This window comes from Mustela nigripes, chromosome 13 (assembly GCF_022355385.1).
Source record: "Mustela nigripes isolate SB6536 chromosome 13, MUSNIG.SB6536, whole genome shotgun sequence".
NCBI lineage: Eukaryota > Metazoa > Chordata > Mammalia > Carnivora > Mustelidae > Mustela > Mustela nigripes.
This window is the reverse complement of record NC_081569.1, coordinates 70,168,579-70,195,159: the sequence shown is the minus strand read 5'-3', so window position 1 is coordinate 70,195,159 and position 26,581 is coordinate 70,168,579. Positions and strand designations below refer to the sequence as shown.

General features: G+C 38.4%; 1 protein-coding gene and 1 pseudogene across 3 annotated transcripts in view; one reads left to right on the top strand and one right to left on the bottom strand.

Moving 5' to 3' along the window:
• Positions 1–17,036, top strand: part of ARPP19 (cAMP regulated phosphoprotein 19) — a 21,491-nt gene extending 4,455 nt beyond the window's left edge. For all 3 annotated transcript variants that reach the window (XM_059372851.1, XM_059372850.1, XM_059372848.1), the window contains 2 exons: positions 8,972–9,094; positions 12,818–17,036. In XM_059372851.1, coding sequence (XP_059228834.1) covers positions 8,975–9,094; positions 12,818–12,988 — 291 coding nt within the window. In that variant the 5' untranslated portion in view covers positions 8,972–8,974 and the 3' untranslated portion in view covers positions 12,989–17,036. The remainder of the gene's footprint in view (positions 1–8,971; positions 9,095–12,817) is intronic.
• Positions 17,037–22,192: 5,156 nt separating this feature from the next.
• LOC131998738 (ubiquitin-ribosomal protein eS31 fusion protein-like) lies at positions 22,193–22,667 on the bottom strand (annotated as a pseudogene).
• Between the last annotated feature and the right edge of the window lie 3,914 nt (positions 22,668–26,581).

Below are 26,581 nucleotides of genomic sequence, written 5' to 3'. Positions count from 1 at the left end.
TTTTTTTTTTTTTTTTTTTTTTTTTTTTTAAGATTTTATTTACTTGAGAGAGAGACAGTGAGAGAGAGCATGAGCGAGGAGAAGGTCAGAGAGAGAAGCAGACTCCCCATGGAGCTGGGAGCCCGATGCGGGACTCAATCCCAGGACTCTGGGATCATGACCTGAGCCGAAGGCAGTCGTCCAACCAACGGAGCCACCCAGGCGCCCTAAAATAAAATCTTTAAAAAATAAAAAAACAACAACAAAACTCAAGCTAAACTAAAAAACTTTTTTTTTTTTTTTTTTTTTTTTAACAGAAAGAGATCACAAGTAGGCAGTGAGGCAGGCAGAGAGATGGGGGGGAAGCAGGCTCTCTGATTTGGGGCTTGATCCCAGGACCCTGAGATCAAGATCCAAGCTAAAGGCAGAGGCTTTTTTTTTTTTTTAAGATTTTATTTATTTATTTGACAGACAAAGATCACAAGTAGGCAGAAAGGCAGGCAAGAGAGAGAGGAGGAAGCAGGCTCCCTGTGGAGCAGAGAGCCTGATGCGGGGGCTCGATCCCAGGACCCTGGGATCATGACCTGTGCCGAAATTTCGCAGAGGCTTTAACCCACTGAGCCACCCAGGTGCCCCCAAAACTCATATTTTTAATTTTAATTTTTAAATTGCAACCTGCTGGTCTGCTTTGTGTGCAACCCTTGATTCTTAGCAATCTAGAGGTAAACCTCAGAAAAGTTTAAAAATATATCTCTTTGCTATCTTAGCAAGTGTACTATACAGCAGTGTTTTAGGCTTGCCTCTGTTACTAGATTTTTAATCCTGAACCTATACTACTATAACATGAAATGTTTCAAAGATAAGCTGATGGTGAAACAAAGTTTCTTAGCTTTATTAAAACAATTGGAGTATACTATGTTCAGAGGTTTTTATTTTATTTTATTTTATTTATTCAGAGGTTTTTATTGAACACCTGTTAAATGCCAGACACTGTGCAAGTAGCAAGGACTTAATTGGACCACAATATTTTTCCTTAGAGGTTGATAACAGTACTGATACTTTGTTGGCAATATCCCAAAGGATTTGTTGGCTTGCATTAATCTTTTCTATTTATTCATCAGTCAGTACATCAGTTAACATACTGCTGAGCATATAGAGAATTTGCTTAGAGTGATCAGATTTTTATTGCTGATCTTGCTGTGTAATTTCGCTGCCGAAGGCTATAAAGTGGTATAAATCATTCAGATTTATTAGCAGTCCGTGACAGACTACATAATTCCTAACTCAATGTTCTTTTCTCTGTATGTTTTTATACTTTATGCCCAGCCTACTTACAAAAAGGGTATCTAATGTACTTCAATAGACTAGTTCACAAAAATTCAGGTGCCTAACAATATTAGGCTGTGTGCTAGATATAGCTTATACAGTGAAGATAAATTTATGTACTTATCGAGGATAACCCTCATTTGAAATACTGTTTTTAGGTAATTTTTTGGTACATGATAAGCATCTATCTTTGTTATGATAATCCTGGGTTTTTGGTTTCCTGGTTTGTAGCTAGAGAGTAAATGTTCCAGAAATCTAATGGTCCTTCTGCACTTCTCCCCACTGAAGGTATTATCAACATAGAAACCACTTAGGTGAGTGAATCCACTCACATACTAGCATCTATTCTACAAAGTAGTAAAATTGCTGTATGACATGAAAGTTTCTTGGAGGATAAAATTTTGAAAACATTTGAATTTTTAAAAATATATATATATTTTTTTAAATATTTCTTTTTTTTTTTTCCTAAAGATTTTATTTATTTATTTATTTGACAGACAGATCACAAGTAGGCAGAGAGGCAGGCAGAAAGAGAGAGAGGGGGGGAGGGAAGCAGGCTCCCTGCAGAGCAGAGAGCCCGATGCGGGGCTCCATCCCAGGACCCTGAGATCATGACCCCAGCCGAAGGCAGCGGCTCAACCCACTGAGCCACCCAGGCGCCCCTAAAATATTTCTTGATTAAGCTTATCATTCTCCTCTTTTGTTGATCCTCTCTATTTTATCTCTTTTTTAATCTCATTATTTCTGCTTTTTATTTTCTCCTATTCTGTTTGGGTTCTCTTCTTTGTTTTCTAAAGTTGGATACATAGCTCATTGGATTTTTGTTTTCTTCTTTCAATATAAGCCCTTTAGGGACCTTTGTTGTATCCTCCACAAGTTTGGTTAGTACAGAATTTTGAAAACTGTAGTTTTTCCCTGTAGTTTCTTTAGTTCCCATTAATTTTTTAACCATCAATTATTTCTTTAATGTGCTTTTTAGAGTTTATACACTTTGCAGTTTTAATGAGTTAAGCTATTTTAGTAATGTATGTTTTTTAAGTATTTTATTTATTTATTTACAGAGATCACAAGTAGGCAGAGAGGCAGACAGAGAGGGGGAAGCCTGCTTCCTGCTGAGCTGGGAGCCTGATGTGGGGCTCCATCCCAGGACCCTGGGATCATGACCTGAGCCGAAGGCAGAGGCTTAACCCACTGAGCCACCCAGGTGCCCCTTAGTGATGTATTTTAATTTCCAAATAGTAGGGCTATATAAATTTTTTTATTATTGACTTTTAATTTTATGAACTATAGTCATAGATGGTGATCTGGATGAAAATGGTTTAGACTTTATAGCCTAGTACTTTGTCCGGTTTTCCATTTGTGCTTGAGAAGAATACATATTTCCTAGCTATTGGGTACAGAAATAAAATCTGGTATCTTGACTGCTTTTTCTTTTTCACCTGTCAGTTACTGAGGAAGGTGTGTTAAAATCTCCTCTGCTGATAGACTTTCAGTTGTTACTATAAATTTTGCTTTATATATTTTGAGGCTTTTTTAAAAAGATTTTATTTTTAAGTAATCTCTACACCCATCATGGGGCTTGAACCCAACAACCCTCAGATCAACAGTCACATGCTATAGCAACTGAGGCAGCCAGGCTCCCCTTTTGTTTTGTTTTTAACCTCATATATTAAGACATTTCAATTTGATAAGGTAATGTGTCTATTATATCTCCACAGAGTTGGGAGGAAGTTATTAAAGTGACTTGTCAGTATACATGAATGTACGCCAATTTTTTTGCTATTACTTCCTAAGTCTCTAGCCTTTTTCAAGATTTATTTTCATTCTAGCCAAAATAAGTGTTTAGGGAAGTACTTTGAAAGATGTCCAGAAACAGGGAATCACCAAATTCTATTTGCCCTTTTGCATTTTTTAACATGACCATAGGGATGAATTGCTTATTTTATGTAATACTATCAAAACCACTTTGGGTATTTAAAACAAAGGGATATGATGTAGGGAATTAGGATACAAATTATTAGAGGAAACGTGAAGGAATAAAGAGGGAAGATGATGTTATTCTGGAGGGGAGGAATTGCAGAAAGCTGTTGACTGCACAAGTGAGCACTGTTCTGAGCTCAGCATCCTCTATGTATACTCTCATGTGGCAGCTTCAGTAGCATCTAATTATCAGCTTGATGTCCCTCTACAGGAGCTCCTGGGTTACTGTTCATCTTCACGTTGTTGGTGGCCCATCACCAGGAAGAGTGAATTCTTTCTCCCCTGCCTTTTAATCAGGTGTAGGTGTCATTGGGAGAACCTAATAGGAATTCAGTCTGGGTAATGTAGCTTCTAACTGGTCATTTAAGGGATTGTTTTAAAGAAGGGTAAGTGTGGGGGCACCTGGTTGGCTCACTGGGTTTATCATCTGCCTTCAGCTCAGGTTGTGATCTCAGGGTCCTGGGATCATGCCCTGCATTGGGCTCTGTGCTCAGCAGGGATCCTGCTTCCCTTTCTCTGCTGGCCTCTCTGCCTACTAGTGATCTCTCTCTGTCAAGTAAATAAATAAAATCTTTAAAAAAAAAAAAGGTTAAGTGTGAGCTGAATGCCAATAGACATAGTCTGCTACCTGATGTATTATTTATACTTAATACTACAAGGCCCAAGCATTTCAACTTCCTTATCAGTAAGGTCCCATTACTCTACATTTCCAAAAAGTTAAGAATGTTTCTGTGTGATCCATGAAAAATATCCTAGATGTCTTTGTGGTATGAACTATGTTTTAAAAATGCAGCTTTGGTCGTATTTTTCCCCCTTTTGGTGTTAAATGCAGCTGAAATTCTGAGACACTTGTTCTTGTGCTATGTATTTGGCAAGAAAGTTAAAAAATTGTTTATCTAGGACATACTATAAATCCATTCTAAACCTAAATGGTATTTTTTTCTGTAGATGCTTTTGCCCAAAACATGTTTTATAGTAAACTATTTTGATTTAATTGAACATGCTTAATACTGTATAAATATATACATGAATGTATTCCTTATTTAGAAAATAAGGGAATGCCAGGTACAGTGTTATATTATGTACAACTTTCTTGCCCTCTCCTGTGAGGGAAATCTGCAAAAACACTAGAAATTAGAGAAAGTTGCTACCTCTATACCAGAAACTTTGCGGAATTTCTCTTACAAATAGAGAACTGATAGTTCAACTCAAATGAAGGAAATGGAGAGCCCAAGAAAGCTAGATGGTTTTAGTGGAAATGTAGAGGACTCTGTTAACACCCTCTAATCGGAATGTGTGAGGACTCAAAAGCTATGATCAAGTTATGTCCTTTTCAACTAACATCCATATTTAATGCTAACCAGTTTAAAAAACGACTGTATAGGGGAACCCAAGAATAGGTTCTTTCTCCCAGTTCCCCTAAGTAGCACCACTGTCAGTACAGCTGCACCTATAGGAGATGCCTACAGTGATGGCTGAGCCACTGAAGAGAAACTCCAGCCCATATTCCTGCACTAAACTGATAACCTTAAATTTATATTATTTCTTTAGCTTTTGTGATGAATACAGTATAGTCCTACCTTATATAGTGGTTAGATTCTAAAGTTAGTAAGGCAGGAATCACATATAACTAAAATCACCCTTGAAAAACCCCAATGGGGGCACCTGGGTGGCTCAGTGGGTTAAGCCGCTGCCTTCGGCTCAGGTCATGATCTCAGGGTCCTGGGATCGAGTCCCGCATCAGGCTCTCTGCTCAGCAGGGAGCCTGCTTCCCTCTCTTTCCCTCTCTCTCTCTCTCTGCCTGCCTCTCTGTCTACTGTGATCTCTCTCTGTCAAATAAATAAAATAAAAAAAAAATTAAAAAAAAAAAAAAAGAAAAACCCCAATGAAGTCATAATCATAGTGGAGACAGTTCCATCAGTTCTCAGTAGGATGAGTAGTCACTTTTTTAATCTAGTGGTTGAACAGATGTCTGGGCTGATCCTTCCATTAATTGACAGCTTAGGTGGTAGACTTGTATTGTAGGGGCTGAGTTTTAAAATACTAGAATGATGGGGCGCCTGGGTGGCTCAGTGGGTTAGGCCGCTGCTTTCGGCTCGGGTCATGATCTCAGGGTCCTGGGATCGAGTCCCGCATCCAGCTCTTTGCTCAGCGGGGAGCCTGCTTCCCTCTCTCTCTCTCTCTCTCTACCTGCCTCTCTGTCTACTTGTGATCTCTCTCTGTCAAATAAATAAATGAAATTTAAAAAAAAAAATAAAATAAAATACTAGAGTGATAAACAAAACATTGATTCTGAAATTCTTAAATTCTGAAAGGAACCCAGGATTGAGATCATCATGGGAATAGGTGGTTTGCATCACACACCTTACACTTGAGCTCTCTCTGGGGCATACTCTTCTTGAATGGAATGACTGGCAGAATAACTGATACTATTTAGAGTCTCTGTCTTTGGCTGAACACACATAGTTGAATTTTGTGTATATCAAGTGAGTGATGTGACCATTTAAAGAGACTGAAAATTTAAATAGATGCATGAAACTGGCATATAAGGAAGGTAGGATACTTGGAGCCAAAGGGAGCATACATACAAAGGAAGTCCCATAGAAAAAGTATGTTTGACAGTAGCAGCAGCTTTAATCTCAAAATACTGCAAGACTGAAAATGAGAAGATGTACTAACACATGAGGAAGCTAGTCAAGATGAAGGAAATATTGATGACATATAAGCTGAACAGAGCTGATTATAAAGCATGTATGAATATAATTTTAAGGAAAATGCATCCAAAAATCATAAGTCATTTTGGGCATAAATGATTTGCTGGCTTTACAGGAACAGGAGGCTTGGCATTTATGGATAATCATTCATTTTTGACATTCATAAATAACCTGGAAAAATTGAGATATGCGGAGGTACGTGATTTTTGCCTAGCTGGTATGCAGAAACGAGTTCATTAGCTAGAAGGTGCATTTTGTCATTGCCCAGCATTGTCTATCAGGAAAACTTTGTTTTACTTGATTCATTCTTCTTCTGTACTTACCATAAAGTGATAAACACTGTTCCCCTATAAAATACGGCTCTTGGAGAAAGTAGACTGTATCAAAACTGGTGTTAAAAGTCAGTAGGCTTGGGGCACCTGGGTGGCTCAGTGGGTTAAAGCCTCTGCTTTCAGCTCGGGTCATGATCCCAGGGTCCTGGGATCGAGCCCCACATCGGGCTCTCCGCTCCACGGGGAGCCTGCTTCCTCCAATCTCTCTCTATTTGCCTCTCTGCCTACTTGTGGTATCTGTCAAATAAATAAATAAAATCTTGAAGGAAAAAAAAAAAGTCAGTAGGCTTGAGTGGATTCCTCCTTTCGGTCCTGCTGCCCTAATCTGCAGGCGGGTACCAGATACATTTGGAAGGGGGTATGTAGAGGAGTTGAGAAGAGGAGAAGGAATAAGGGGAAGAGACAGGACCTTTTTCAGCTTGACAAATAGTTTCTTTTGACCATAAAGGGATGGTTAGGACACTGCAGTCACTCCAGAGTCTATAGATGGGATCTTGGGAAAACTGACAAAAGTCAATGCAAGAAAAAAGTCCCTTCTTAAATGCCAGTGGTATGAGCAATCATACTGTATAGAGACCTAATGTAGGAGTTATAACACCATGTCCTGAAATAAGACATGACTTTTGAAAGGACTGACTTATTCCCAGGACTGAGACAGATTCAGTGGGTTATGGGATAATCTACCAACTCAGTTTTTGAACTGTGAAACTTCTTGGGAAAGTTTCAGTTGGAGGAATGACAGGGTTTAGGACATGCTACCCCAAAATATGGCAGCTTTGGATATTATAATTTTGGATATTATAAGCTAAAGGAATTTGAGAAGTGATATGTGCAGGAAGGACTTCTTGACCTTCCCCTGAAGCGGGTCAGAAGATCCTCAAATGAGAGGTGCTTTCCCCTATAATCCGAGATAGTGGGACACTGAAAGGACTAAACAAATAAGCCTTGGTGTATTCTTCCATTTACCACTTTCATCTCATATTCCTTTTTGTCCTGTTGTTGTTGTTTTTCATTTTCTCTCTACTTTTGATTAAACCTAATATAAAAATCAGGTTTAACCATATCTTTGGTCTTCATCCTTATGAAGCCTCTTGTATGGCATAAAATTTGTATTAAGTAAATTTTATGCTTTTCAAAAAAAAAAAAGTGATAGGCTTAGAGGCACCTGGCTGGTTCAGTTGGAAGAGCATGCAACTCTTAATCTTGGAGTAAGAGTTTGAGCTTTATGTTGGTTGTAGAGCTTACTTTAAAAAAAAAAAAAAAAAAAAAAGTTGGGGCACCTGGGTGGCTTAGTGGTGGAGCCGCTGCATTCGGCTCAGGTCATGATCCCAGAGTCCCACATTGGGCTCCTTGCTTAGCAGGGAGCCTGCTTCTCCTTCTCCCTCTGCCTGCCACTCTGTCTGCCTGTGCTCACTCTGACAAATAAATAAATAAATAAAATCTTTATTTAAAAAAGCATCTGGGTGGCTCAGTTGGTTAAGTGCCTGACGGTAGCTCAGGTCATAATCTCAGTCCTAGGACTGGCCCTGTGTCAGGCTCTCTGTTAAGTGGGGAGGGAGAGTCTGCTGGTTCCTTTGCCTCTTACCACTCCTCGCTCACTCGCTCTCAAATATATAAGATCTTTTAAAGGAAAAATTGAATAGTCTTAAAATACTGACAGTCATTTGGTCAGAAAGCACATTTTGATACATTAAAGAATGGGACATTTGGCATAAGCAGTATTTGTCATTAAATATGGGGGAAATTTAGGGAATAATATATACTGATATGAAGGTTGGCAAATACTTTTTTTTTTTTTTTTTAAGGATTTTATTTATCTGTCAGAGAGTGAGAAAGTGCACAAGCAGGCAGAGGCAGAGAGAGAAGCAGGCTCCCTGGTGAAAAGGAGCCCAATGTGGGACTTGATCCCAGGATCCTGGGATCATGACCTGAGTCAAGGGCAGCCACCCAATCGACTGGGATCCTGACGAAGATGTTTTTCTTTAAAAATACAAGACTGGGTGCCTGGCTCGGTTGGTGGAGCACGTGACTCTTGATCTCAGGGTTGTGAGCTTGAGCCCCGTGTTAGGTGTAGAGATTACATAAGAGAAGTAAAATCTTTAAAAAAAAAAATAAAAGTACCAAGGTCTTCTATATTGAGTTAGGGAAAATCTGCTGGTAAGTCAGCTGTTGTTAATTCCTGTCAAAGAATCTCAGAGCTTCTGGTCATACATGAACTTGGATTAACAGGAGATCAACGCTTTTGCTTTTTTTTTTTTTTTTTTTTTTAATTTTAACAGTATTAAGATGGTTCTCTAAATATAGGCAAGGAGCTGATGAGTTCCGTGGAAGGTGACTAACTATAAATGTATTATACATGACTGGAAAGTAATGGCAAGCAAGACTTCAGAGCTGAGTTATCTTGATATTTTTATCCAGTGTGTGGGGTGTACACATGCATCACAGCTATAATAGAGCTATCACATGGATCATTTGAAAAACAAGACAGAGATGTTTTAAAAGCTTCTGTGCTTGATTTCTTAGTCAGATGCTGCATTATTTGGCACTCGACAACTAAAGTCAGGATCCAGATATTAAAAGGTGAATTATTTTAAATAAGTGGATTATAATAGACAAGTAATTTATTTTAAATTATTTCAGGAAATGGAAGATAAAGTGACTAGTCCAGAGAAAGCTGAAGAAGCAAAATTAAAAGCAAGGTATCCTCATCTGGGACAAAAGCCTGGAGGTTCAGATTTCTTAAGGAAACGATTACAGAAAGGGGTAAGTTCTCATGTATAATCTTAAAATGCTTAAACCCTATGAACTCAGTGTAATTGCAATTGTGAAATGCGTGTCTGTGTATATATAACTCTGTACCTTACCAGATATAGCTATGTAAAGAGATACATAATTTTTCCAGTATTTTATATTGTTCATTGTATAAATACGTATGATAAGAATGAACAGCTCATCACTTTAAACTGTTCCAAGCATGTAGAAGGTATAGATAATATAGCAGAACCCATGGACCCACCACCTAGATTTAGTATGTTAATGTTTAATGTTAATAGTTTAATCTTTGTAAGAAAGAAAATGTTGTAGATAATGGTTGAAACTTGCCCATTTGTGTGTGTGTGTGTATATATATATCCTTTCCCCCTTCTTTCCAAAAGCTGGTATAGATCCCCTGCTCATTTTTTTTTAACTTTTACCTGCAGACTGAAAATATTTTTTATTTGGATGAAATGGTAGCTTTTATAAAAGCAGAGCTTATTATTTCCTTTACATAATACATTTTTACAGAGTTACTCTAATTCAGTTTATATATGGTAATTTTAATAGTTCATATTAATGAAAACATTTTTCAAAATCTTACCAATTCTGTGTGTGGTAGAAACCATTATTGCTTAGTAATAAGATCTGAATTGAGATAATGCTACTTGTTCATTCCTTAGGTTTTCTTTTCTAACCATTTCGTAAAAAATTAAAGGACTCATGATTTACCACACAGGGGGACACCCGGGTGCCTCAGACAGTTAAGCGTCTGCCTTAGGGTTAGGTCATGATCTCCGGGTCCTGAGATCGAGCCCCAGTTGGGGTTTCTGGCTAGCTCAGCAGGGAGCCAGCTCCCTCTTCCTTTGCTTGATTTCTTAGTCAGATGCTGCATTCAGATGCAGTCAGATGCACAAGCAGATCTCCGCCTGCTTGTGTGCGCTCTCTGTCTCTCTTGCTCTCAAATGAATAAATAAAATCTTTAAAATAAAATAAAATAAATGCTTTACCACACAGAGAAGAGGGAAAGATGAAGGAATTTATAAATTGAATCAGGTGTCAAATCATGTTTTTCCTTTAATAAATACCTTGAACATAACTGGTATCTGCTGTTTGGTTAAAAACACATGTCCATATGTATGTGTATGTTTATTTGTATAGGTATTGGCTGTAGTTATATATGGATTATTTTCTTAAATCAGATTGCAAAAGGATATTTTTTTCCAGCTTTATTGAGATGCTGTTGATATAAAACATTGTGTAAGTTTAAGATGTACACCGTGATGATTCGATACACATACATGTTATGAAATGCTTACCACTAAGGTTAGTTAACACTCCCTTACCTCACATAATTACCATTTTGTTGTTATGGGGAAAACATTAAGCTTTACTCTTCATAGCAATTGTCAAGTATACAATTCAGTATTGTTAACTTACTGTACATTAGATCCCTGGAACTTACTCATCTTATAATTGAAACATTTGTGCCTTCTAACCAGTATCTCCCTATCTCCCCCACCCCTTAGCCCCTGGCAACTACATTCTGCCGTTTCTGTGATTTTAATGCTTTCAGATTCCACATTTAAGTGAAGTCCTATACTCTCTTTCTTTATACCAAGAGAGTATGGTAGTGTGGCACCTGGCTGGCTCAGTCAGTAGATCATGACTCTTGATCTCCAGGTCTTGAGTTCCAGCCCCATGTTGGGGGTAGAGGTTACCAAATAAATAAATAAATAAACCTCACCTAATAAAAATTCTAACAAAATTAAAAATAAGTAAATAAAAACATATTTTTGAAAGTGCTTAAATACAGAATCTTTTTTGTTTTATATGAAAGAATAAGGTTCACATCTTTGAAATACTAGCGTGGAAGGTAGGAATTAAACCAAATATATAAAGACATAAAACCTCTAAGGGGCACCTGGGTGGTTCAGTCAGTTAAGCAGCTGTCTTCTGACTCAGGTCATAGTCCTGGGGTCCTAGGATTGAGTACCTTGTCAAGCTTCCTGCTCAGTGGGGAGCCTGCTTCTTCCTCTCTTCCCTGCTTATGTTCTCTCTCACTCTCTCTGTTGCTGTCTCTCTCTGTCTCAAATAAATAAAATCTTTTTAAAAAGTAAAAGCATTATTACAAAGATAGTGTAATGTAGGGAATAAATAGAAAAGCAGAATGAGAAACATGTTCATTACGAATATAGCTGCATGGAATGTATATCAGTTCTAATTTTGAAATGGTTGACTGCTGTGGTTTTAGTTATGAAATAAATTATGTAATCATCTCTTAAATTATTAATTAGATTTGATTACTAAGTGTTTAGGAAACTTTTTTCCTTTGCTGATCTCTAGCATAATTTATGCTAACAAGCTTTTTTCTAGCATTTGGGCTGTTGTCTTTGTAATTTTTCTCTAGTTTCAACTATTTATGGCTTTTTAAGAATCTTCAAAATTCATAAACATTGTATCTTGTAGTCAATATTATAAATAGTTGGGAAAGAAAATGCTCCTTGAATCAAGAAATAATTATATAGAATTTGAGAAGGGAACTCTTGAATGATTTTGCATTATACCAAATGTCAATGAATAAGCACTTTTATATTAGGAAAATGAAGTCTTTTTTTTTTTTTTTTTTTTTTTTTTAAGATTTTATTTATTTATTTGACAGACAGAGATCTCAAGTAGGCAGAGAGGCAGGCAGGAGAGAGGAGGAAGCCGACTCCCCACTGAGCAGAGAGCCTGATCTGTGGGGCTCAATCCCAGGACTCTGGGATCATGATCTGAGCTGAAGGCAGAGGCTTTAACCCACTGAGCCACCCAGGCGCCCCTGGGAAATGAAGTCTTAAATTCAGCTATATCATTTCTCACTTTTTAAAAAGGGTTTTTGTTTGTTTGTTTTAAAGATATCTGGATCACAGATATTGGTTTCCTCTGTTACCCTAGCATTTATTATTTTTTTTTTTTAAAGATTTTATTTATTTATTTGACAGAGATCACAAGTAGGCAGAGAGGCAGGCAGAGAGAGAGGAGGAAGCAGGCTCCCTGCTGAGCAGAGAGCCCAACATGGGGCTCCATCCCAGGACTCTGGGATCGTGACTTGAGCTGAAAGCAGAGGCTTTAACCCACCAAGCCACCCAGGTGCCCCCCTAACATTTATATTTTAACCTTACAAAAAATTTTGATTTTAGTGAACTGCTCTAATTCAAATAACTGATTTTAAATCCTTGCAGAAATGTTCATCCTAGATATCAGGAACTCTAATGGTTTTAATAATACCAGGTTAATTGGGGCGCCTGGGTGGCTCAGTGGGTTAAAGCCTCTGCCTTCAGCTCAGGTCACAATCCCAGGATCCTGGGATTGAGCCCCATGTCGGGCTCTCTGATCTGCAGGGAGCCTGCTTCCTCCCCTATCTCTCTCTGCCTGCCTCTCTGCCTACTTGTGATTTCTCTCTCTCTGTCAAATAAATAAAATCTTTAAAAAAAAATAATAATAATAATACAAGGTTAATTGAAAGTGTCGCACGTTCTAAATGCTAGTTGGTGATTAAGTGTTTTTATTTTCAAAATAATTAAAGCAAGAATTTCAGTCTGATTTTTCTGCTAGTACAAGAAAGCTTTGCTATTTCATCTATATTAATGTTTAAATTTTTTTAGATTAACTTATTTTATCTACATGTTAAATCAGTGTGATTGCATATGTAAGTTTTAAATCCAGTCTCAATTTTTTTTTTTCTTGTAGCAAAAATATTTTGATTCTGGGGATTACAACATGGCTAAAGCAAAAATGAAGAACAAGCAGCTTCCTACTGCAGCTCCGGATAAGACAGAGGTCACTGGTGACCACATTCCCACTCCACAGGACCTTCCTCAACGGAAACCATCCCTTGTTGCTAGCAAGCTGGCTGGCTGATTAAAAGAGCTGAACTGCATGAATCTTCTAATTCCCATTATTTCTCCTTAATATGTTACTTCTCTGCTTTTTATTTCCTTTCATTCACTAAGTCATTTGAGAATGACAGCTTTGCAGGTAGCGGTAGTGTGTGCTGCTATTGTAAGGGAGTATTTGTGTGTAGAGTTTTGATTAGTTTTAACAGTGCACTGATAAAGAGAACATGTTAGAACAACATAAAGTAATCTACTTGAAAATAATTGTATATATTACCTAACTTCTAGTATAGACTGATTCAACAAGTAACAAGCAAGTTTTACAATTGTAATCTTTTGGCTTTCTTTAATTCATCTTAATTATAGCTTTGTATGTTACTCTTATTTAATATAACCTTTATTGTATTGATTTCTTCTGTATTTTCCTTTTGGATTTTGTAAAACAGAAGTTTAAGACCACAAGTTGGAAAGAAGGTCACATTCTTCAAACAAATATAGATGGGGTTTTGAAAGATTTGTTTCTCTGTGCTTGAACTTGAATGGCCTTAAACCTGTTTCAGCTTTAACAATAGAATTTTACTTGGGCAATATTTGCCCATTCTGGTGTAACTTCTGTGACTCTAGTGCTTAACAGCTGCTGTTGAAGCTAGTATTCTTACTCAGTTCTGTAGTGTTAGAATATCCTTTGTTGAAGATGTGAATGAAGTGTGCATGTGCATCGACTGTTGAACTCACTTTTGTGCCATTTTTGTAAATACAGTAGTTTTGCACAACCTCTCACAAATGTCTGTATTAATTTCACATATTAAAAAGTAGATGATGTGCCAACCAGAAGCACAAGAGTTCCTACACAAAACTCTGTATGTCATTAGAGCTTTTGTACAGTAAGAGTAGTTTACAATCTTGGGCTTATAGAATACCAAACAAATCTTTGCTTAGTCTGTCATAGACTTAAGCTTTTTCATTTGTTATTAATATCCATAACATTCAGTGGCCTTGTGCAGATACGATATGTTGCTTAGGCATATCTTTTGTCCTATGCAGAACATTTCATTTTGACTTTTATGAAAATTGCAATTCATGTAATTTATATAAACTTTTTTAATGTAGAAACTTTTTACTTCCACAGTCAATTTGGGGACAATAGAATAAAAGGCTTCGATACTCTGCCTCCTATGGCCCCTCCCTCCTTTTTTTCCTTGCTTCTTTGACTCAAATCGTGCTCGGCTGTGCTGTTTAGTCTGTTCAGAAGCATAGGTGTATATCCTCACTCTTGAAATTTGCTCTGCTGAATGCTATATTTTATAACAATGATGTTTTTCTTATAATTTCTCAGTTGTTAACCACTCTTAATCCTGTATTATTACTAATATTTGACACTTGTTTAAATAAAAGGAACTTTATTCTGAAACAAATACTTGAGAAGACTGGCCCAGGAACCCGTGTCAGGCTGAGCTGAATTCTGGTAAATAATTTTAAGCAAGCTAAGTGAATTATACTTGTGACGCTTAAAGTCATTTATGTGGTAGGTGGAACATACTCATACTAAATATTTAGATATTTTACTTCTATAGAGTCACTTTAATAATCAATTTAATTTTACTTGTGGTTTATCTAGTTAGTAAGAATCTTAATTAACAGACTTTAGTGGGATACATTTACTGCTCTTTTAAGAGCCCTTCCCATAGGTGATACAATGCTATAGCATGACAGTGAAGATCAGTAACTGGAGATGATAGTATTTTTTTCTTTATCTTTGACTTGCACAGGGCCTCCCCTGTTTGATCCAGGCATCTTTTCTAGATCTTGGCTCCATCTGTATACTTGCTTTCCTGTAACCCCAAATCATTATAAATGGTGCCTTGAACATAGCACCTGCACTTAAAGGCTGCCTAGCGCTCTGAGTAAGGCTTGCTGATTATCTTCCTGTTCATCCACCCCAAAAGGCAGAAAAGCAATGAACTCAATAATGTTTTAGTTTATAATTTTAAGGATCAGTTATATATAAATATATTTGTGATGGGAGCAAGTAGATGATTCCACAATATATATAATCATTATAGGATCCATTTAAGAATTAGGAAATACCCCAAAGTAGAATTTCTGTAATGTCTAGTCTTTTTTTTGGTGAATATTTGCAAGCTGTCAACATTAAATTTACACATCAAAGACGATTCATCTAAAAGATCACAGAGACCATGTTTTTCTTGACCATGCTAGGACTCCTGCTGTAGTTTACAACAAGTGATATAACCTTTAAGTTTTATTTGTAAAATACAATGCTGATATTTAACCTACCTCAAAACTTGTTGAGGATCTGTGAAATACTGAGTAAGTGCCCAAAATAAAATACTGTTGATTGTCTTTTTATTAAAAAGTAAGTTTCCTCATTAAAGTAAGTTTCCTCATTAAACCAACCTGCCTTCTGTAAAGTCACAGTGCTTAAAATCTCAGGATTTTCCATTAGGGAGAGACCTGTCAGTAAGAATTTTAGGTATAATTGCTTAGCCTCCATTATTGGTGCTTGGGATACAGAGGTTTTTAATTTTTCTATTTTTTGTTCTATGTTTTGTTTTGTTATTTTTGTTCTCAAGTCTCAGTTTATTGAAGACATAATTTTGCACTGTTTCACCATTGCTTGAATGAAGATGTTGACTAGATGAGTTTAATTCTTCGTTTCTCTAATTTGAGAGTTGTGATTTGAAAAATGGCTAATTTTAATTGTCTTGTTTATTCTAAATGAATGTCAGAGTGAACTGAAGTTCAGGGTAACAAATATTTCATGAAAATTGGCTAAAGTCTGAAATAAATGACCTGTTTGACGTCCAGTAGCTCCTACATTGGTAGAGCATTTTGAGAAACATTTCATTTTTGAAGGCTACATCTCACTAAAACAATTACAGTTCTTGGCATATTGGGATAATAAGAATTATTGGATTGTTTTGATGAACTGGCAGCAGGATGTTTATAGTCTATTTACAAGTTAATTCAATACTCACGTGCTGCTCACCTAAAAATAAGTCAACTATTCATCAAGGCAGGCCGGGTAAGGCCTTTCTGTTCGTTTTTACTTTAAGAGTTGGAATTAGTTGCTTTTTACTTGATGTAACAAAACCATACCTCTAAATATTTATGGATACTTCTTACTAAATCAGCTGTGTATTCTTTCTCAATCCGAATCAGTGGACGTTTTAGCAAAACTGAAATGTAATCTCTACTTAAATTGTGCTGTAAATTTGGTGTTTGGTGATCCAGGGGCAGGTAGCCTATAGGAAGAGTACACCTGAGTGGCAACAAAAAGTAAGTTTTTCTGGTGGCCTTTTCACACTCCCCAGCATTCAAACACATTTCTTGTACTTTTCATTTTCCTTTTTCACCTCATTGTACTTCACCCACCCCATCCTTGCTTACTTCTTAAGCCTCCAGATGGCATTCATTAAATGATGTTTAGGGCTGATGAATTATCAGCCTTGAATATCCTTCTCAGTATGCCACATTTAGGACACATTTTTAATTTGCTAAAACACTATCCTAGTCTGGATAACTAAATTGAGCCACTGTCCCAACTCTGCAACCCAGCATGCACTGCCATTCCCCCACCCTCACTCACCCACCCATATCCTTTCTTCCCCTGACTCCCCACCACACCTTATAAAATTGGGATAAAAAAAACCTCATTCTGATTGTTAATCTAAGGATTTAAGAACACCAACTTTAATACTGTTTTACTAGTTTTGGCCTTTAAAGTAGGTAGACTTAATGGGTTTTATTTTGCAAATTGCTGGTAGTCATGAAACCATTCATGTATGTTTGTATTATGTTACTATCAACCAAATAACATTTGGAAAAAACACCTAATTTCTTTAATAAGCCCTCAGATCTGTTACTGCATCGCTCATTTGTGATGCAATAGAACACTATGCCTGTATTAAAGGGCCAAGAGTAAATGCTTTTGTTGAACATGTCTATAGAGTTGGCAGTTAATGCTGAAATTTGTCAAATAGCCCTTCCAAAATTATACTTGTGAAATATACAAAAAAATAAATTGATCTACTTAATTTCTATTCACTTAATTTGCAGTTTTTGTCTTATTTAAATTTAACCATTTTCAGAATATTTTCTGAAGTTGATACTGTTAGGTTTCAGTTATTACTATATGCAAAAAGAATTTTCTGTTCAGTCTTTTAACTTCATGTATGCCAATGAGATCCTAGCAATCTTATATTTGTAAAGGCTTTGTGAATAAGGTAACATTAAATGTTTGCATATTTTGAGTCTTCATCTCATTTATAAAGCACTCTAGTACCATATGTCAGAAATAGATGGATGAGACAAGGAGCTTACATTCTGAGAAATTATATAACACTTAAAGCAAGGTAGAAAGTGTTAGATTCCTTATGAGAGATAGAAATAAAGTTCCAGTAAGTCTAAAGGAATGAATTACTCAATTTAGGGGATAAGTGGGATGAGTGGTAGAGGAAGGACTTTTGAGAGGTGGGTTGCTGAGGGCGTGGTGGCAGGTGAGGGAGATAGCGTTCTAGTAGAAGGATTCTTATTTTCAAATAAGCAAGGGCTTGGGAAAATGTGGACTGATAAAGGAAGTTTCGTTGGAGGGTATAGCCATGTGAAGGAAGGAATCTTGATTTTTCTCAACATTGTCCTTTCTTCCCAGCCTTTAATTCAGTAAATGATATACCACCGTGCATTTACCCACTCAGATACTCAAACCAACCTTGGAGTTGTACTTGATTCCTTAAAGACAGTGACCAACAGCCACCAAAATATACTGAATTTGTTGATCTCTCCTATTGCTGGCCCAATTCCCCAAGCCACTAATATTTCTTAGCTGGGCACTTGACTGTGGTTCCTAACACACCACTTTCCACTCCTATTACCTGTCCATGTTGTGCTCCTTTCCATTCCCCACATCTCCCTGCTTCCATTCTTTTTTTTTTTTTTTTTTTTTTTTTTAAGATTTTATTTGACAGAGATCACAAGTAGAGAGAGAGGGGGGAAAGCAGGCTCCCTGCTGAGCAGAGAGCTTGATGCCAACTCCATCCCAGGACCTGAGACCGCGACCTGAGCCAAAGGCAGAGGCTTAACCCACTGAGCCACCCAGGGGCTCCCCTGCTCCCATTCTTAAAATTTAAAAATGTTCCAAACTTAATTCTGCCTGTATTTGATATATTTCTTTTCCATTAGACATTCCCCTGATTCATAGCTTGGTTGACTCTTTACTCATTCTGATCTTGGTTCAACTTTTAACTTCCTTATAGGGAGGTCTAATTAGTTATTGTATTCCTAGCAGTTTATACATACTCAAATGCTTATTGAATGAATACAATGAAATGGAATATTGGGTTGGACATGTAATTGGGAAACCAGATTAAGGACATGGATGCAGGGAAAATACAGTTTCAGCTGTGCCTAGCCTTTCCTTCATTGAGGTAGATCTTCGTTCTCTGAATGAGGAAGTGTCAAAGAACTTGCTGTTATAAGCCTTCACATCACTGAAATTGATATATGGATTTTCCATAGCAAGGATGGATTAGGTAGGTGTTCACTGCTTCTCTGCTCTTGGCTTGAGATCAGAACCTTGCAGGCATTCTCCATGTGATATCCAAGGCTCTTTACTGCCCTATTACCAACAGCAAGCTAATTAGTGTATTGTAGACTCATTACTGTAAACTTGCATATAAGCTAATGATTCCAATGAAACATCTTTCTCTACAGATGTGAAATTGACCCTTGAATAATGCAGGGATTAAGGTGCCCAACCCCCTGCACAGTAGAAAATCCACAAATAAAACTTTTGACGCCAAAATACAACTACTAATTAACTGTACTTTTTTTATTTTTATTTTTTTTAAGATTTATTTATGGGATGCCTGGCTGGTTCAGTTGGTTGAGTACCTTTCGCTCAGGTAATGATCCAACCCTGGTCAACAGGGAATGTGTTTCTCTGCCTCCCCTCCGCTCCCCTTTCCCTGCTCATGCTCTCTCGCTCTCTCAAATAAGATCTTTAAAAAATTTGTAAAGGATTTATTTGACAGAGGGAGTGGGGAGGGACAGAGGGAGAGAGTCCTGAAGCAGACTCTCCACAGATTGCGAAGCCCCCTGCAAAGCTCCATCCCAGAACCCTGAGACCATGACCTGAGCCAAGAGGAAATCAAGAGCTGGCTCCTCAACTAACTGAGTCACCCAGGGGCCCCAAATTAAGCCTACTTTGGACTAGAAACCTTCCTGATAACAGTTGATGCGCATTTTGTATGTTACGTGTACTACATACATTATTCTTTGAGTAAGGGGAAATAAATTGTTTTTAAAATCATAAGGTAAGGGCGCCTGGGTGGCTCAGTGGGTTCGGCCGCTGCCTTCGGCTCAGGTCATGATCTCAGGGCCCTGGAATCGAGTCCCACATGGGGCTCTCTGCTCAGCAGGGTGCCTGCTTCCTCCTCTCTGCCTGCCTCTCTGCCTACTTCTGATCTCTCTCTGTCAAATAAATAAAATCTTTAAAAAAAATTTTTTTAATTAAAATAAATAAATAAATAATCATAAGGTAAATACATTTATAGTACTATGTTGAAAAAGTTCGCATAGGGGCACCTGGGTGGCTCAGTGGGTTAAAGCCTCTGCCTTCAGCTCAGGTCATGATCCCAGGGTCCTGGGATCAAGCTCCACATCGGGCTCTCTGCTCAGCAGGGAGCCTGCTTCCTCCTCTCTGTCTGCCTGCTTCTCTGTGATCTTAAAATCTTAAAAAAAAAAAAAAAGTTCACATATAGAGAAGTGGTCCTGTGTAGTTCAAACCTGTGTTCAAGGATAAGGGTTACTGGAGAAATGATCACTGTAGAGCAGTCATATTTTAATTTAAGGATGAATATCAGAGGCAGATACACCAGTGGGTGGCTTTCTGCCAGGCTTTGCTAAGTTATAGAACACAAGGGGCACCTGGATGGCTCTTTCAGCTAAGTATCTAACTTTGGCTCAGGTCATGACCTCAGGGTCCTAGGACTAAACATCACCCCCCACCCCCACCCCAAGGCCCTACACTGGGCATAGAGCCTGCTTGAGATTTCTCTCTTTTCCCGCTGCCCCAATCTCCACTCTTCCTCTCTCTCACATAAGTAAAATCCTTAAAAAAAACACAACTTTCATGTTTTCAGTTATTCTCAACCACTTTAATATCGGTATTATGAGAAGCCCCAATTACTATGAATGTACTTGCTAAAAGAAGACTAAAAATAATAATTTAAAAAAAAATTGGAAGACAGTTACTACATCTGTCCTGTAAAACATCTGTCTTGAATACCTGTATGTAAGTTAGGTCTCTGGCTCAAGTTTTTTCCCGTTGGGGTAATTTAAGATGGTATATATAGTAGTGTTCCTGCTAAGTATATTTTCTCGTGTGTATATTTTCTCGTGTGTTAGGTTTATATGTAAACTTTAAAGATCCATTCATTGGACTTGTTTCATGTCTTTTAACTTTATGTTTTGTTACAACATTGCCAGCTGATTGCAGTAATTCAGTCAGAAGCAAAGAGGAAAACATTTCAATAAAAGGAGGGTAAAGTGTGGAGTTTAGCAGAGCAGTGAGAGTGGGACCTGAGGAAAGGTTGGAAAGGCTGATAAGGAAATTTGTAGATCTGGTCACTTAACAACAGTTTCAGTAGAGAAGGTATGTATCCACATGGGGCTGAGCAATAAAAGAGCCATAAGTTAGTGGTAAGGGTGTGGTTCTTTTGAGAGATTGTGAAGCATGTGAAAGAAGGTACTAATTTTGGATTTGCTTTTAACTGGAGGAAAGATATGAGTTTGGTTATAGGCAAAACAAAAAGTAGAGAAGAAAAATCAAAGATGTAGAGGCAAAAAGGCAAGAACTAGGATGAAGAGCATGGCTGAAGACATCCTTGACATGTCTTTTCAGAGTCAGAGGATGAATGACTCAAGTTCAGGTAGGGAAAGGGACACTAGAGGAGTTGGCTCACCAAATGACCTAGTCCCATTCATGAGAGGTGGTGAAGTCTTTTTTTCTGGGGTGTATGAGAGAAGAGGATGGAAGTTTGAGACCCAGAAGGGAAGCAACTTCGTAAAAGCATATATGTACATTACTACAGGTCTAGAAAGGATCTAGAAATTTAAAAGTGGTTTCATTGCGGTCGTTGCTTAAATTTGTAACTTCTTTAAGAGAACCAAATGGAGCAAATGCTATCAAGCAGGGCATCAATCATAGGATAAAAATAGGGAAAAGAGGGGCGCCTGGGTGGCTCAGTGGGTTAAGCCGCTGCCTTTGGCTTGGGTCATGATCTCAGGGTCCTGGGATCGAGTCCCGCATCGGGCTCTCTGCTCAGCAGAGAGCCTGCTTCCTTCTCTCTCTCTCTCTGCCTGCCTCTCCGTCTACTTGTGATTTCTCTCTGTCAAATAAATAAATAAAATCTTTAAAAAAAAAAAAATAGGGAAAAGAGTGATAGAAGGAAAATTTGGTTCTAGACTGTTAATAGATTTCTCTTTCTAGTCCTTTTTAAAAATTTTTAAATTTATTTTTATTTATTTGTGTATGTATACTTTTTAGTTCATGTCTTTTTTTTTAATTTTTAAATTTTTATTAATATATAATGTATTATTAGCCCCAGGGGTACAGGTCTGTGAATCACCAGGTTTACACACTTCACAGCACTCACCATAGCACATACCTTCCCCAATGTCCATAACCCAACCACCCTCTCCCTACCCTCCTACCCCCAGCAACCCTCAGTTTGTTTTGTGAGATTAAGGGTCTCTCAGGTTTGTCTCCCTCCCAGTCCCATCTTGTTTCATTTTTTTCTACCTTAGCCCCCAGACCCCTCACGTTGCCTCTCAAATTCTTCATATCAGGGAGATCATATGATACTTATCTTTCTCTCATTGACTTATTTCACTCAGAATAATACCTTCTAGTTCCATCCACGTTGTCACAAATGGCAGGATTTCATTTCTTTTGATGGCTGCATCAGTATTCCATTGTGTGTGTGTGTGTGTGTGTGTGTGTGACATCTTCTTTATCCATTCATCTGTTGATGAACATCTAGGTTCTTCCCATAGTTTGGCTATTGTGGACATTGCTGCTATAAACATTCGGGTGCACATGCCCCTTTGGATCACTACATTTGTGTCTTTAGGGTAAATACCCAGTAGTGTGATTGCTGGGTCGTAGGGTAGCTCTAGTTCATGTCTTTTATTAGCCTATATACAGTTATTTGTCTTCCAGTTTGTTGAAGCAATACGATGGACAACATTTGCCACAGTAACATCTGTCCAAGTGGCTAGCCATAAAAACTCCAGCACCACATTCATCTGAAGGGCACTCCCCATGAAGGCAACTGATTTTGGCATTCTCATCCTCCTGGTAGTATTTCAGGACAACCTGTTTAATCTTCTTTCTCTTACGTTTACTCTTCTTAGGAGTGGTAGAAAACTTCTTCCTTTTCTTAGCACCACCACGAAGTCTCAACACAGAAGAAGAAGAGTGGACCCTTTCTAAATGTTACATATCGTCAGATAAAGTACATCCATTTTCCAGTTGTTTGTCAGCAAAGATCAGTCTCTGCTGATCAAGAGGAATTCCTTCCTTACCCTGACTCTTCGCCTTTACATTTTTTATTGTACCTGAGGGTTCAACCTCGATGGCGATAGTCTTCCCCAGTAAGGGTTTTCATGAAAATCTGCATCTTGGTGGCAATTTCACCTGAGGTCTGGAGGAAAAGGAGGGTCAGACTTGGGGACATACGAGAAGGCATTGGGTTAGGCCGGTCGCCAGAGAGTGGCCCAAGAGCACACTGTCTAGTTTTTCTTTTTTAAAAGAAGTTTTCTTTTTTTAAAACTTTTTTTAAAGTTATGCTTGTATGTGATTCTGAAGTCAAGTAGTATAGAAAGGACATGAAAAACTAAGAATCACAATATAGACCTTTAACAGCAAGTTCAGCTCCCTAGTGGGAGAACTACTTGAAACACTCAGATTTATCTGTTTGCTGGCAGTTCCCTCCATACCTATCAATGGTATGTTTATATCACTGTTCTTGATTTCTTAATTTTAGATGTAAATTGATGGTTTTCAAGACTGATGGGGATTTGGTTATGCCTCCCACCCTCCTCTGAGGATTATAATATCACTACTCTTGATTCCTTTATACGCTTCCTTTACAATGTCTACTAGTATTTTTTAACTTTTTCTTTCTTTTCTTCCTTCCTTCCTTCCTCTCTCTCTCAATCTCTCTCTCTCTTTCTTTCTTTTATGTATTTCACACATAGCAGGATCCCTGCTTGGGGCTCAATTCCAGGATACTGGGATTATAAACTGAGCCGAAGGCCGACAGTTAAATGACTGAGCCACCCGGGCGCCCCAGCCTTAATTTCTTATAACGGCTGTCAACAGTAATTCTTGTCTCTCTGGTAGGTAAGATGACAATATTAATGCCCCATTTTTCCTTTTGACTATCATTCCACCATCTGTCTTTTGTTATCTGTATTCTTATAGTTACATTGTCAAAGTTGATTACATTTGCATTCTATTTTATTACTACTGTTAATAGTTAGCTTTATTGATTGATACAGTTCAATGCAGATCACAGTTTATACTAGGATCACATTTCTTTACTTAGTATTTTGTTTTTCTTGATTTTTTATAAAGATTTTAATTATTTATTGGACAGACATCACAAGTAGGCAGAGAGGCAGGCAGCTAGAGAAGGGGAAGCAGTAGTTATTTGTCTCTCTCTTTCTCAGCTTCTTGATTCTCCTGCATTTGGTCTTCCATATCACTAATTCTCTCCTGCTTCATTTATCCTAGCACTTTGAGTCTCTATTTTTTATTGCACCTCAGTAACAGTCTTTCTGATTTCCTCTTGGTTAAATTTTATTTCTTCAGAAAGGGATTCTGTAGAATTTTCTATGCTTTTTTCAAGCCCAGCTAGTATTTTTTTTTTTTTAAGATTTTATTTATTTATTTGACAGACGGAGACCACAAGCAGGCAGAGAGGCAGGCAGAGAGAGAGAGGAGGAAGCAGGCCTCTCGCCGAGCAGAGAGCCCGATGCTGGGCTCAATCCCAGGAACCTGAGATCATGACCTGAGCCGAAGGCAGCGGTTTAACCCACTGAGCCACCCAGGCACCCCCTCCCCCAGCTAGTATCTTTTTAATCATCATTCTGAACTGTAGTTCTGACATCTTACTAATGTCCATACTGATTAGGTCCCTGACAGTTGGTACTGCCTCTTATTCTTTTTTTTGTTTTTTGGGTTTTTTTTTTTTTTTGAGGTGAGTTTTTCCTTTTTGTCATTTTGCCCAGAGAAGAATAGATGAATGAGAGAACAAAATGCTAAAATGGTAAGAACAACCCCAGAAAAATATACACTAAATAAATCAGAAGAGACTCAAAACCAGGGAGAAAAGAGAGAAAAAAAAGAATATGATCAGGCTGGTGAATTGAACAGAAACCCACGCAAGTATATTTTGGGCTGTTAGAAGAAACTGCCTCCCAAATTTTAAAGAAAGAAAAACATACATGTATAAAAATAAGGGTAAATACAATGAAGGGATGGAATAGGATTGTAAAATAAAAATTAAGAAAGAGTTTGAAAAAGGAATTGATAAGTTGGTTCAAAAGGAAAGAAGAAAAAAATTTTTTAAATTAGAAAATAAGAAAATTTTGAAAAGTAACTTTGAAAGACTGAAGAATCATGGGGAAAAAGCCATGAATTCTATGTGCTGTATTCCCCTTGCACTGGAGTTTTGCAGTTCTCATTGATCAGTAACCTAGGTCTTGGCTGGATGTTCTTGCCGGTCCTCTGGAGGAGAGGCCTGTTGCAGTGATTCTCAACTGTCTTTACCCGAGGTGGAACTGCACCACCCTTGCCAGGGGCCAGGTAAAGCAATCTGCTAGGGTTCACTTTTGTAGCTTTTCCCTGTAAGCTTTCCTTACAGATTTTGAGGATAAGAGTGAAAATGGCAGCCTCCCAATCTCTGGCCTTGGAGCAGCTGAGAGCTAGGGCCCCACTCCTCAGGGAGCCCTCAGAGAAAAACAGTCCATCACTCATTTCTCCTTGGTCTCTGGCCCCGCTCCATGCTCACCCAGCCTGTGACCGGGCATTTCTATCTCCGGCACATGGCCCCATTTGGAGTTTCCCAACCCGCCAGATTCCAACACCGCACTCCTGTGCTGCTGCTCCTATGGGAGAAAGGGGAATGTCCCCGCATCTGCCCCTTGTTGGGCCCCTGGCCCCCAACTGTGCCACAGATCCCAGTTTATGGCAACCCCAAGCTGAGGGCCCACTCCTGGGCTTGTGTTTGCAGCCGGCTTCCCTGCTCCAATACCTGGGAGTTCTGCCACACACAGGCACCCCTGGTCTTTCTGGGAACCCAAGGGTCATGAGACTACACTGTCCCTGTGAGGATTCCACTCCTGCTTAGCTACCTGAGTGATGTCGCTCACCAGAGCAGACTTCGGAAAGTTTTGATTTTGGGCTCCATTGCTCTATCACTTGCTGGTAGCCGGCTGATGGAAGTGAGTCCCAGGTGATATATGGGTCTGTCTTCCCATGTATCACCTGGGACTCACTTCTCCTCACATCCTACCTTCCAGAAGTGGTTGCTTTTCTGTTCATAGAATTGCTGCTATTCTCCTCTTCCGTCTCCTGTTGAGTTTGTAGGTGTTCAGAATGGTTTGATAGATGTCGAGCTGAATTCCTGGGGCCAGACAGAATTAGGTCTCCCAGTTCTCCATCATCTTGTTAGCCCTCCAGATAGTAGTTTCTTTTTATTTTTTTTTTAATTTTTTTTTAAGATTTTATTCATTTATTTGACAGACAGAGATCACAAGTAAGCAGAGAGGCAGGCAGAGAGAGAGAGGAGGAAGCAGGCCTCTCGCCGAGCAGAGAGCCCGGTGCGGGGCTCGATCCCAGGACCCTGGGATCATGACCCGAGCCAAAGGCAGAGGCTTTAACCCACTGAGCCACCCAGGTGCCCCCAGATAGTAGATTCTAATACTATTCTCCAATGAAAGGAACCAGAGCTTCTCAGAAAAATGGCTAATTCTAGGACTGGAGAGGAAATATATAAGATGAATCGGTAGCCTCTTGTAGTGCTAGAAAGTGAGGAAGTGCTTTGAAAAACAAAGCAAAACAACAACAACAACAAAACCCACACACAGTTATGGAGGTTTGTGTCAAAAGGACACAGGAACCAACTGAAAGCTCCCAGTGGCCAAAGCTTGATCAATTTGAGCAACAAAATTAAGAGGTATTAGATTATAACCCAGAGTATAAAGTAAGTATCCATGAGTTCATGGTGATATTAATGATTGAATGAATAAGTGGGGAAGGTGAGACAAATTGACCATGCAAAAGAATTCCAAATTTATGTACATACTCTGTCCTCAAGAAAGTGCCGCATAACTTCCCACTCCTGAAGTATGGACTCTACAGAGTGACTTCATTCAAGAGTATGGAAAGGGATCTGTGTGTTAGTTTGCTAGGGCGGCCATAACAACATACCACAGACTGCATGGCTCAACAACAGATATTTATTTTTTCACAGTTCTGGAGGTTTGAAGTCTGAGATCAAAGTATTGGCAAGTGTGGTTTCTGCTG